At 40.2% G+C, this 14,270-nt stretch overlaps 1 protein-coding gene across 1 annotated transcript in view; it reads left to right on the plus strand.

Annotated features, from left to right (window-relative positions):
* The window catches only part of ZMYND11 (zinc finger MYND-type containing 11), a 300,714-nt gene that overhangs the window by 154,795 nt on the left and 131,649 nt on the right, over positions 1-14,270 (plus strand). The window contains exons 7-8 of the mRNA XM_030198790.1: positions 3,777-3,864; positions 4,862-4,917. Coding sequence (XP_030054650.1) covers positions 3,777-3,864; positions 4,862-4,917 — 144 coding nt within the window. The remainder of the gene's footprint in view (positions 1-3,776; positions 3,865-4,861; positions 4,918-14,270) is intronic.

Below are 14,270 nucleotides of genomic sequence, written 5' to 3' on the forward strand. Positions count from 1 at the left end.
TCAAGAGTGGTGGAAAAGTGGAGAGAAGTGATTCGATCTTCGAGAAAAAAAACCGGCTAGAGCATCGGAAGTATGTTGCTGTGACTATCTCAATACAAGAGGGGATGTTGTAAGTTTTTTTGAAAATAGAGAAAAGCTGTTCTTAGAGGACAAGCAGGCTTATTTATTCTCACAAGTGTAGTAAGTGAAGTGACGCCGACTCGTGTCACCCAGTCCGGGACTTAGAACAAGTATAAGTAGAGCTTTGTGAAGCACGAGACACACTTCACCATGCATGCGCAAGTGCCATCCTGCCCGCTGCGAGAACTGTCTCCTCAGTTCTTTTTCTACCACAGTGAGGAGAGAGAGTGTTTTTTACCATGGTCTCACATCGCTTGGTCCTAAAGATCTTTTCTGTGCATTTCAGCGTTTTTTTCATTCTTTTATAGTTAATTTTGCCCAGTTTTAAATTTCCTTTATTTTTCGTCGTCCGGCTGCTTTTAGTCCTTGACTTTGGCGGGGATTTTTCTCTTCATTTTTTTGCCATGTCTCTGGGAAGACTCATTCTTGGTGTCTTAAGTGTCTTCGTCCTGACCATAGCCCCACTAACTGTGTGTTCTCTGTCTTTGCATGAAGAAGAGGACCCAGATTTCCAGAGAGAATTTTTGGAGCCAAGTCCAGTTCCTCAGAGTCTGCATCGACGTCAAGCGTCGCACTGGCATCGGGAGCGTCGGTAAGCATGGCTGCTGTTACACTCTTAGACACTGGGAGCAGTGAAGCATTGATGGGTCTCCATCTGCCTCAAGGCCTCCTCCTGTGTAGGGTCCCTGCGACCCTCAATCGTCAGACCCGACCCCGAGGTGACGTATGGATTCTGCGACGTCCTCGTCGGCACCAAGGAGCCTCGGTGACACACTTCGGGCGATGGTCAAGAAGCATCATCATCGATTGCCCTTGATGCATTGTGCTGAGAGCTCCTGGGCGTAGAAGGATTCGGCACCCAAGAAGCACCGACTCTGGGAGGACCACTCTCCTTCCATACAGGAGGTTCCGATGCGTCGGTCTCCCAGCAACCAAGACCCAGCTCCCGCATTGACCTCGGCAGCTCTGCAACCTGAACCGGCACCCCAGCTTTTCCCAGTGTTGGCCCTAGATGAACACATTCGGGCTTCCTCCCTGAGCAGCTGGATGACCTAATGGCAACAGTGTGCATCAGCATCGGGGGGGTGCTTGCGCCTACCCTGCAGCTTTTTGGAAAATACTTATTACTGTTTCCCTAAAGTAGTGTTATCACAGTGACAAAATTTATTTATACTTGGTTGCAATTAATTCAAACATTGCAGGTAAGGTGATCCTGGGTGGTATCAAGTGAGAGAGGGCTACTGTGCTTCTATTTCACCTGAACTGGCTGCCAGTTCAGTAAGATGACATTTCCATTGCTTATTTTAACCTTCAGAGTACTTTTGGGGTATTGCCCTTGTTCATTTACTACCCTTAGTTATGTTTTGAGATTTCAAGTGATTTAGGCTTAAAGTTTATCAGTGAGATAATATGGTTTGGTGGTGACACAGAAATAAAACTTAAAAAGAAATTACCCCTTTTGGAATCAACTGTCTTATTTATTGCAAGAAACATAAAACTATTTTTTTCCTATGTTTGTTGTCACGGTCATGAGCTGGCAGCAGTGGCGCTATTATGAGGTTTTATTGTTTCCTTTTCATCCTGCTAGACAGTCCAGATGTCACTGAAGAATTCAGCTTCCCTGCCGCCTCACAGCATAAGGAATGGTGCAGCCTGGAACTAGTGAGTATTTCTCTGCCTCCAAGAGATGATGCATGAAAGATTGGTGCAGCAGGATTGCTTCTGGCAGGCCTGACTCCCCAGGGTGCAGTCCATAGCCTGCGCACTAAGAGTCAAGTCCTCTGGTCGGTGTTTCACTCCCAGGAATCAGTACATAGGGCTTCTAATAGGTCAGATTCTTGGAAAGGTGGGAAATCATCTTGTTCTAGTGACACTGATGGTTCTAGATGGACCTTACTGTCCGTGGTACATGAATCTTGTTTGCTTGTTAGTGAGTGACCTCAGTTACACCTCTGAGGGGTCTGGGTCTCTTGTTGCAGGGTCTAGTGGTGATGGAGGACCCATATTCTTTTTGCTTACCACTTGGGCCTTGAAAGGCAGTGTCCAAGATGCAACGGTTACTGGGCATCCATGATAGCTACCCTGTTCAAGGCCCATAGACCACCTACTTCCTTGACCTATGTTTGGATCTGGAGACTGAGCACTAGTATGCAAATTGACAACTTTCTTGTTGGCATGCAGACTTGCCAGCTATGCTTTCCTTTCTACAGGGAGGTCTAAATCATGCCTGCCTCTGAATTCCATTAAAATGCAGGTGGTAGCTATAGCTAGAGGCTGACTGAGTTTGTTTCGACACCGAAACGGCCCAAAATCCTTAGTCGGCCATGGTTTGGTTAATGATATTGCATATTTGGCTGAAACCAAAACTTATTGCTGTGTCCCTACAACTCTCCTCTCAAACAGGATCAGGCTTGCCCCCCCCCCCCCCCCCCAACACACACACAAACACACACTCTTCCAAGCCTGCCTTCACAGTCCATGGTGGTCTAGTGGTATAATCGGGGCAGGAGTGATTCCCATTCACTCCTGCCAATGCCTTCAGTTAGAGGAGTCGAGGAGTAACATTATGGTTAGTGCAGTGGGCTGAGAACCAGGGGAATCAGGTTTGATTCCCACTGCAGCTCCTTTTGATCCTGGGCAAGTCACTTAACCCTACATTGCCCCAGGTACAAAACTTAGATTGTGAGCCCAGTAGGGACAAAGAGGGTACCTGTATATAATATGTAAACTGCATTGGTTGTACTTCAGAAAAGCGATATATCAAATTCAAATACTTGACCCTTTTTTGGAGGGCTTGTATACAGTTGTTTTTACTCTGGCTTTGGCATAAGCATACTGTCTAGTTCAAGGTTGCACTATTCCTTATACTGTGATATCACTTTAAGAGGTCAGCTTCTCTGCCTCCATTTGCTGGTAGGGGAACACAGCTCATTGGTTTGGACTGGTCTAGCAAGAATTGAGGAAAGGAAATTAACAGGTAAGACCAAATAATACCTTGCAAGCTTAATTGTTTAGGTTTTATAATTTGATTTATAAAGTGTTAATTGTATATTGATTTGGTTTTGATTTTATTATCCACCTTGAACTCATGTGAGTTAAGTGATCTATAAATGCTGAATTCAATTAACTTTATTTTACGTTATTTTGATTTTTACCATTATCAAAACAGAACCAAGATTGTCAAGTGCTCTAAGATGTAGTGGCACATGAGGGATCTCATTTTACTAATGTATGTTAACCAGCAAATATGCTTTTATTTAAGCGCATACTTAGTAAATAGGTCCTATTGAGAATAACATTATTTAATGTGAGTTAATTCACATTAACACAAGTAAATGTGCTTTAATGCATATTAACTGCTTAATGCACATTTGTAAATGAGACCTTAAATTTGCTAAAGTTTTAAACCTTAGAAATGCCTTCCAAACCAGTAAACAAATTCTTTTCAAAACATCCCCTTGTTTTCATCTAGGAATATATGAAAGGGAAGACAGACTAATACTGGCAGTGGTTTTTGATACTCACCTAAGGAATCCCTACAAGTGTTGCATTTGACATTGTAAAAGCCCAAGGTCTGAACTGTTTATTTGCTTAACAAAAGTGCATTATTTTACCAGTAGCAATTTCACAGATTAACTTTTTTTTTTTTCATACAGAAAGTGAATGATGGAAAGTACAAAAGTTATGAAGAGTTCAAAGCTGACGCACAGTTGCTGGTGCACAACACCATTATTTTCTATGGAGGTAAAGTAATATTTTTGGATTTTATGGGAATTATCTGTTTCATTTGGTTTACTTTCTGATGCATAGAATTGATCTAGCCGATATTCAGCTGGTGACGGTGGTCAGTGTTTTTGTCCACCGCCGGCTGTATTCCCAGATATTCAATGCCCGGGCAATATCCGGGCACCGGCATTGAATATCAGGTTTTAGGTTGACCACTAAAGCTTATGTGGTTAAGTGCAATATTCAGCCCTTGACCACACAAGGTGACCCCTATAAAGATAGGACTGCTATTTATGCAGCCCAGTTTAAGCTGTTGTCTTATGTGGTCAAGGGCTTAATATTGGCACATAACTGCATAAATGCTGACTTAGCTCCCGGAACACCCACAAGTTTTAGCCAGCGTCTGTGCAGGCGCTAACATGATTATTCAGTGGCACTAACGGTTAAGTGCCACTGAATATCAGTGGTTAGCCACAGACAAGCTATTTAAGCAGGCAGGAGCCTCTCCTGACTGCTTTAATAGTTTTGAATTTCACCGGGGATGTATTTTATGGGCTTGTTAGGCATGTTTTGTCCAAGTGATGACAGTAATCAGGGAGGCTCCTTCTGTCTGGCCTTCTGAATGCCTGTGTACATAGGCACAGAGACACAGACACATGCCTCCTACAGCCCGTCACCCTACCGAGAGACACTTTACGATATCTTTTCACATTCAGTCCCCACATAACTGTGCACAAGTATGCAAATAGAGGAAGGGGAAATATGCTGATCTGAACTTTTTTTGTAGCAATGTTAGAACTAATTTATTCTGTGATCAGAAAAGAGGGAGCAGAGATATTCCAGTCACAACATTAAAAAAAACAGTTATTACATTGAATGATATAGAAATTTTAATGCGCTGTATGTATTTATAAATAGTGTAAACGTAGCCAAATGGGCAAAAATGATAAATTATAAATAATGTTAGTAGTTTCATGACTTGAGTTGTCATATTTTTGTGTGTTTTCAATTCCAGTGGATAGTGAGCAAGCTGACGTGGCCAAAATGCTTTACACAGATACCTGTCATGAGGTAATTAGCATGCTGGATGCTGTAAATAGTTCAGTATACGCAAAAAAAGAAGGAAAAAACCCAGAGGGGGGGTTGCTTTTATGAGTAGTGTCACCACCTGCAGAGCTGCCAAGTTACCCATTCCAGGCGGGAGATTTTTGGCTGGTTCTGGTGTTACACTTACATCCCAAAGCAGTGTAATATATGTAGTCCAGGATTCTATCCATTGCAGTCAGTGCTGCAGGTCCCATAATTCACCAGGCTGAGGTTGGGAGAAATCCAGGACTGGCCAAAAAGTCTCCCTTCTGGAATGGGTTAACATGGCAGATCTGCACCTGTATTGTAAAATAAATCATCTGATGATCTATACTGCTCATTCTGTAGCTTTCAGAAGTGTTGTCTTCTAAGTAGGGTTGCCATGTTTGCGGAGACAAAAAAGAGGACGCACAAAATAAAAATGGTTGCTACTTTTGCTAAAAAAAAAAAAAGTTAATCATTGCAAGTGTGTAAATGGCTTTTAGTTAATGAATGCACATCAAATAGTGACTGACGTGCAGTACAGCAGTAGACAATCTACTTTTCAGAACTTCTGGATTTGAGTTTGACTGAGTCTGAGCTCAAGTATACTTGTCCAAAGAGTGAATATCCCTCAACAACTTTAGCTGGCTTCTGAGATACATGTGAAAGTCTTTGCATGGCATATGCTTAAAGTTGTGCTGCATGAACAATTTCCTTTGCCAGATTCAACCAGCAGGGAAGCAGAGAGATCAGCAATGCCTTTCTCTGTCTTTAGCACCCTCATGTGTCCAGACTGACTAATAGGCTAGAGATGGTTTCTCTCATAGGCACAAAAGAAAAAGAGGACATTTTCCAAAAAATTAAAAAAACGTGGAGGACATATCTAAAGAAGTCCAAAAGGAGGACATGTCCTCTTAAAAGAGGATGTATGGTAACCCTACTTCTAAGAGTCTTCACACCTTATACATGTTTCACATTCTACTGTTTAAAGCAAGGGTTCTCAACCCAATCCTTAGGACACACCTAGCCAGTCAGGGTTTCAGGATATCCACAATGAATATGCATGTGATAAATTTGCATGCACCACCTCCATTGTATGCATATTTATTGTCTGTGTCCTGAAAACCTGACTTGCTAGGTGTGTCCCAAGAACTAGATGGAGAACCACTGGTCTAAAAATACAGTTCAAAATGAATTAAAGTAGGACCTGGTTTCATTGCTCTATACTTTTATCATGAAAGAACAATTATAAAAATATTCAAAAAAGTAATTGAAGAATTAGAAGCTAAGAATCGGGGATGGAATTCCCTATTTGGAAATTGGGCAACGCCTGGTGGGCCGCTGATGTAAACAAACAATATATCCCCTCTGAGTTTGTCCTCCTGAAGTTGCATGGGTTTTCAGGCATGCATAAAGGAGTAGGTGCCAGCTCTAGATCTTCTGTGGTTTTGAGAGAGCAAATTGAAGGGGGACATATGGCTTCTGGAATTCGTTTACATCAGTTAAGGCAGGGGTTGCAGCAGTAGTAGCAGGTGCCTTGAGCAGCACAGGTTGCAATATCAGTGTTTAGAGGGAGAGAGACTGATGGGAGAGCCGAGGACAAGATTCCTCATGCTTAGGGCAATTTTTGCTCACAATCTGCCCCTTCCAAGAAGTCATGATTACATAACTCTGTACTTGGTGTAAGCCCCTTTTGCAGGAATAATAGCTATGAATTGTTTACAATATGTCCACCAAGTTTGCAGAGTGGAATAGGAGTCATTTGTAGATTGCAGTCTTCAAGTCTTGAGTAACAAAGAAATGAGGCAAAATATAGCTGCAGCATTTTGTAGGTCCAAAGAAAAAGTTGCAAAATAAGCCAGCAGCCATTGGAATATATACTTTATTAAAAGAGCAACCTTTAAAATGTCAGAGATGTGAGTAGGTGACGTTCAGATTCATAAATTTATTTATTTAAAAAGCTTTCTGTATCCTGTTCTTGACAAAACTTTTCAAGATGGTTTATAGTCAGTAAAAAAAAAAAAAAATCAAATTAAAACATACACAGACACAAAAACCTGAAAACAAAAAAATACAGTAAAAGCCTCCTCCATGCATAAATGTGCTCTTATGGAGAGATCAAGATAGCCACCGAGGCATGAGGTGTAGAGGGCTACTCTGTCTCACCTCAGAATTTTACCTGATACTTTTTACCTATTGCTGGGTCGAGATGAGGAAAAGGAGGGGGAAGGGGAAGGGTAGCCTGCCAGCTCCTTCACAGTTCTCCCAGAAATCAGTAACACAGTGTGTGTCTTACCAATGAGGAAATGGTGTAGGAGGCTCCCTTGCTGGGGCGGGGAGGACTCTCTGCCCTTGAGGAAGCATATCGCTCAGCCCACTTGCTCGCACACCACCGCAACCAGCAGCGATGGTATTGGGCAGTTCATTTGCTCATGATTTGAAAGAGGCTGGAGGAGCTCAAGTGCCGAATCCGATGGCTGCCGGTGGAATTTTTTGGTGGTCTATGCAGATCAGATGCCTCAGAACACCTTGGATGCTGAAGGGTCGGTTCCTTCAAGCCTGTTGGTTCCTGTCAGTGGTGTGGATGTGGCACAGGGATTATCAACAACTGTGACGCTGGAAACGATCTGGCAAGCTATTGTTTGGATGCAAATGTGAGTATGACCTTAAGAAAAGTAGAGTCTAATTTTACTTTGTAATCTACTAAAGTATCACCAATAGAAAAAAATTCAGAAACTAGAGTACAGAGACTTGATACTATTGAAAGCAGCTTGAAAGAGAATCGAGCAGTGCAGAGTAAAATAATTCGGGATTGTACCTTATTACGTTGAAGATATGAGCAATAAATATATAACTTTGCCACACTGGGACAGACCAAAGGTCCATCATGTCCAGCATCCTGTTTCCAACAGTGGCCAATCCAGGTCACAAATACCTGGCAAGATCCCGAAAAAGTTCAATACATTTTATGCTGCTTATCCCAGAAATAAGCAGTGGATTTTCCCCAAGCCAATTTAATAATGGTCTATGGACTTTTCCTTTAGGAAGCTGTCCAGGCCTTTTTAAAACTCCACTTAGCTAACAGCCTGTACCACATTTTCTGGCAACGAATTCCAGAGTTTAATTACACGTTGAGTGAAGAAACATTTTCTCCGATTCATATTAAATTTACTACTTTGTAGCTTCATCACATGCCCCCTAGTCCTAGTATTTTTGGAAAGAGTAAACAAATGATTCACGTCTACCCATTCCACTGCAGTCATTATTTTATAGACCTCTATCATATCTCCCCTCAGCCGTCTTTTCTCCAAGCTGAAGAGCCCTAGCTGCTTCAGCCTTTCCTTTATCATTTTCGTCACCCTTTTCTGTACCTTTTCTAATTACACTATATCTTTTTTGAGATGCAGCGACTAGAATTGAACACAATATTTGAGGTGCAGTTGCACCATGAACTAATACAAAGGCATTATGACGTCCTCACTTTTGTTTTCCATGCCTTTCCTAATAATACCTAACATTCTATTTGCTTTCTTAGCCTTCGCATCACACTGAGCAGAGGGTTGCATTACATAGCTATAGTTCTGGTTCCTCTTACCCACATGCATCACTTTGCACTTTCTCACATTAAATGTCATCTGCCATTTAGACACCCAGTCTCGTAAGGTCCTCTTGTAATTTTTCATAATCCTTTCGCAATTTAACTACTTTGAATATCTTTGTGTCGTCAGCATCTTTAATTTCCTCACTAGTTACTCCCATCTCTAGATCATTTATAAATATGTTAAAAAGCAGCGGTGCCAGCACAGACCCCTGGGGAACCCCACTATATACGTGCTCATTAAAAATGAAAAAAAGCCCTCAGAAACCGTGGATAAAATACCCAGGGTTTAGTGTGCGGTTATGTGAACTCTTATAACACACACCACGATTCGATCATTGGGCTGAAAAAACTTCATTCTAAAGTAAGCTTGCAATTTTATAGCTTTTTTATACTATCATTATTGTTATTTTTTTTTTATTTTCTAATGCATTCTTTTTCTTTTCCACGTTGGAGTAATCAATTCAGATATCTAATCACCAATATATAGCAGCAGAGCATAAAGTATTGCGCTACTTAGCTTTAGGATCGGGCACTCTTCATTGTCCGTTCTACGGGAACCCGTTTTGCCTAGAAACGTGGCTTCTTCAGGAACGGAGTGCTTTAGAAGTACTGAAACATAAAACATTAGATGAAATTATTACCGCGGAAAAAGAATCTAAAATAGCGTTAGCACATAATAAATCAACCTGAGGTCAGACATACTTTAGGGAAGCACAAAACGATTCAAAAATATGGCGCCTCAGCGTTCACGTACGCCCTGTTGTCTAAAATACTGGCGCTTACGTTACGTGATGACGTCAGTAAAAGTTGTGCCAATCTATGGAGTTGTGCCAATCTATGGAGCTGTTAAGTCCATTCAGCTCCAAAGTGTCAAACTCAAAAATCCATCTGGTTTCCCTTCTCAGTATGCTTTGTGCTGTCCCTGTCAGAAATTTTACATAGGCATGACAACAAGATCACTGCGAGTGAGAATTTTGGAACATAGATCCAATATCCGCAGATCTGCTATCAAGGAGCCGATAGTTGAACACTGTATTTCCCATCAGCACAAGTTTGAAGAGTTTGAATGTTTTGCATTGGATCATGTGGAGGCCCATCATAGAGGAGGAAACCGTAAACTCAACTTACTGAGAAGGGAAACCAGATATCCCCCCAAAAACCTTACATGTATTCAGAATATGGAGACATAAGGATTGCCACAAGCTGAATATAATTACTAAAAAAAGTTTGAAAAAATTGTGATTTTAAAGAGATAGCAGTCCTTTTCTTAAAAGAAAATGAAAGTACATAAAACTATAAAAAGTGTCATACCTTTGAAAAACGCTGTAAATCATCCAAATGTTTCCTCTGTTATATAGAAGGAAAAAAAACTGTCAAAAATGACAGTGTGACCTCATGTGGGGTCAAAATTTTTAGAACTCCTAAAAACACTAATAAATTGTTAAAAATACTGTGTAAAAGAAGTCAGCTATTGCTATGATTTACAGTGTTTTTCAAAGGTTTTTTGAGGTACTTTAACTTTCTTACAAGAAAAGAGCTACTGCCCCTTTAAAATCACAATTTCTTTCAAACTTTATTTTTAGTATTTTTATTCAGCTTGTGGCAATCCTTATAGCTCAAATGTTCAGAATGCATGCAAGTTTTTTATGAGCTCTGTACTAATAGATTCTTAAAATTGTCTTTTTTTTGGGGGGGGGGGGGGACATGTTTTTATCCGAGATAGCAGGCTGTTTTCAGTGAGACTGGCACTGTTTAGTCTTCACAAGTTGGCTCATGTATGTTTTCCTGCTTTATCTTTCTGTATGAGAGCTGTACCAGCTGATCTTTTAATGAGAAAACTCTAAATCATCATCTTATTGGTACCATCATGGAGTGAGGTCACTATTGGATGATCCTGCACAGTATAGGTGGCTCTCTTCCCTTTTGGGAGGGATACAGCTGTATTTTATGTATTTATACAGCTTAAATATGTATATGCTGTACTATTTTACACAGCATTCTGAGCAGGCAACATTTTGGCTTCTCTAAGTGTTCTTACCAACTATATACCATTTTGTTACTTTTGGCCACATATTACTTATTATTTTTTATTAGTTCTTCATTTCTGTTTCTTTCTTTAATATATTTTAATATGGTTTGCATTTTCTACTTTTATTAGTGATTTACATACTTATTGGTTGCTAAATATTAATGTAAACAATCTGTATATTTAATGTGTTTTCATATTGTTTTTAGGTATGGTTTATATCTCCGGAACTATGTTTGATTTGTCCCTGGTGCAGGAACTAGGATGCCAAAACATATCTGGCTTTTATCAATAACTATGAATATGAGCATCACCTACTCGCATCTCTGACTTTTTAAAGGTTGCTCCTTTTTAAGAAAGTATATATTCCAACAGCTGCTGGCTTCTCTTGATGCTTTTTCTTTGGTTGACCAAGTCTTGTCACAGCTTTGCTGTTGGATTCTGATTTGGGCTTTGACTGGGTCACTCAGGGATATTTATTTTCTCCTTGCTGAGACACTCTTATTATTGCTTTTGCTTGGGGGGGAGTTTTCATGCATAAAAAAAAGATTTTGTAAAATTACTTTGTGTTTTCTGTGCATTCCTTTATATAATACGCATGTAGATGTATTCTAGAGCAGATTTTGGGCAGATCATAGGCAAGAGTCGTGATGTACATTTAAGTGTTTGTTACCAAGCAGACGTAAATGTCCACAGTTTCATCCTCACAGCTATTTCTCTTATTTACCTTTTAGTATTTTATAATGAAAAATAAGTACCTTTATAAAATAGGCTAGAAATAGTCGCAGTCTTGCCCTCTCAACTTAGGCCACCTGTTATAAAATTACCTTCTTTATGCATTTAGTTATTGTCCTGTTGAAAGGTGAATATTCTACCCAGTCCTAGGTCTGTGGAAGACTGGAATAGGTTTTCTTCCCGGATCTATCTTGTATTTTGCATCATCCATCTTTCCATGGATTTTCATAAGCCTCCCAGTTCCTACAGCAGCAAAGCTTCTTCAAAGTGTAATGCTGTCACCTTCTTGCTTTCTGTAGAGATGGTGTTAATGCATATATCACTTAGCACTGAAATAATAAAGTTCCACTTTTGTCTCATCATACCACAAAACTATTTTCCATATGCATGCAATGCCTTCTAAGCATTTCTTTATAAATGTGATGTTGCATATCATATGGCTTATCTTCAACTTTGACTCCAGCTTCAAAATAAAAAATTATAATATGTGGTAAATGTATCACTATATATATATATATATATATATATATATATATATATATATATATATATATATCTTGTCCTGGATCTAAAGTTATATGTTACCAGTACTTTAGAACAAAAATTTTAAAGCCTAATATCAGTAGGAGTCAGTCGGACAGTAATAAAACAGGAGTCTGACTCATAGGTTTGGTGTACCAACTCCACAGAGCCCTGTCTGGAAGCCCTAATGGTCGACATAGACTTGAACATTGTGGCCATTACGGAGACATAGTTCAATGAGACTCTTGAGTGGGATATCGCTTTCCTGGCTGTAGCTATTCAGGAGGGATAGCGATGTCAAAAAAGGAGCAGCAGCAGATCTTATAAAAGCCAGTATAAAAGCTACTGAAATGCAAGTGGTGTGGAGAATAGAAGAAGCTGTGTGGATTGGGTTACAAAGAGTAGGTGGTACTCTAATCCACACAGGGGTAGTGTACTGGATAGAGACTTGATCATTGATATTTCTAAGGTGGAAAGGAAAGGAGAGGTGTTGATGCTGGGTGACTTCAGCTTACTGGATGTGGATTGGTATATTCCATCTGTAAATTTCTAAAGAAATGGAAAGCCCTGCAATGGGCTTTGCTTAGACAAATGATCATTGCTGGATTTAGTACTCAAGAATAGAGAGAGTTGTGTCTAATATTTGGGTGGTAGGGGAACACAACTGTTTCCCAAACTGTGCATTAGTGGTCACTGAAAGGTATGGTTTGATTTAAGAGCTAAATTAGAGTCAGGTTACACCAAACTCAGTCCTGGATTTCAAATATGCACACTTGGTCAAAATAAAGAACCTGAAGGAGGAGATAAATGAAGTGGAAGGACAGTAGGCTAATCTGAAAGGGTCTATAAAAAGGATAAACAGATCAGCAGTCAGAAAATTTAGATGATCATAAGAACACAAAAAGAATATCACATAAAGCTGAGAGAATGAGAAGAAAGAAATCAGGGTAGCAAAAGCATGGGTAGAAGAAAAAATGGCAGAAGATGTAAAGTGAGGTGACATGACTTTTTTCAGGTATATTGGCAAATGAGGAAGGCCAGAGGTGGAATTATGAGACTCCGATACTGATTGCCAATGTAGGTGGTGATGAGGGAAAAGCAGAATTACTCAACTATTACTTCTGTTCTGTGTTCAAAGTAGAAAAACTGCAGATGTTTGACAAAGATACATATGGACATGGCATAGATACCGTACTGTTCACAGAAGAAAGTGTTTATGAACAACCTGCAAAAATGAACATAGACAAAGCCATGGGCTGGATGAAATACGTCCCAGGAGATTGAGGGAGCTTAGAAAGGTTTTCATGGACTCTCTAAAGGGGTGTGTGTTTAATAGATCCTTGAAGACTGGAGAAGTACCGCAGGATTGGAGAAAGACTGAAGTATCCCCTCTTCATCAAAGTGGTAACAGAAGAGGTAGGAAACTACAGACTGGTGAGCCTTACCTTGGAAAGGATAGTCAACTTTTCTATACTCAAATGTGTTACAAGATCTGAGGCAACATGGCTTTACCAAAGGCAAATCTTGTCAAATCTGATGATTTCTTTGATTTGGCAAAAGACCTGGATCAAGGGCATTGCACCAGCAGTAGATTACTTAGACTTTAGCAAAGCCTTTAATACTGTTCCTCATAGGAGACTCATAAAGTGAGTGACCTGGGGTGGGACCCACTATGGTAAACTGGATCAGAAACTGGTTGACTGATAAGTGGCAGAGGGTGGTGGTAAATGGAATTCACTGGGAGGAAAGAAAGTTAAGTAGCGGAATGCCTCAGGGATTGGTACTGAGACTGAGTCTATTCAGTATATTTGTCAGTGACATTGCCAAAAGATTAGAAGGAAAAGTTTGCCTTTTTGCAGATAACTCAAAGATTTGCGAGAGAAGATCTGCTGACAAGCGGAGAACTCAAACACCCCACGAAAGAGACAACAAAGTACAAAAAGTGGGAGAACGACCAAGGATATCAGAAACTGGACGATGTGCTTAAATCAAAACGTTTATTGGAGGTTTTGAAGAGTCTTCAAAACCTCCAATAAATGTTTTGATTTAAGCACATCGTCCAGTTTCTGATATCCTTGGTCGCTCTCTAACTCAAAGATTTGCAACATAGTGGACACCCCAAAGGGAGTAGACAACATGAGAAGTGAGCTACAAAACTTAGAAGAATAATCTGTCTCACAGCTAAAATTTAATGCAAAGAAGTGCAGAGTGATGCACTTGGAGTATAGAAATCCAAAGAAGGGTTAGGGGAACGAGAGGCTGATGTGCATGGACCAGGAGAGAGACCTTGAGGTGATGGTATCTGAGAGTCTCAAGAATTCTAAGCTGCACAGAGAAGCATCACCGGCAGGAGAAATGAGGTGTTAATTGGCAAGGCTTGTACTCAGTTTGAAAGCCTATTTTGCTAACGACATAGACTTGAAGCAGTTCAGAGGAAGGTGACAAAAAAAATTTGGCTCGTCAAAAGATGCG

Source organism: Microcaecilia unicolor, chromosome 1, assembly GCF_901765095.1.
Source record: "Microcaecilia unicolor chromosome 1, aMicUni1.1, whole genome shotgun sequence".
NCBI lineage: Eukaryota > Metazoa > Chordata > Amphibia > Gymnophiona > Siphonopidae > Microcaecilia > Microcaecilia unicolor.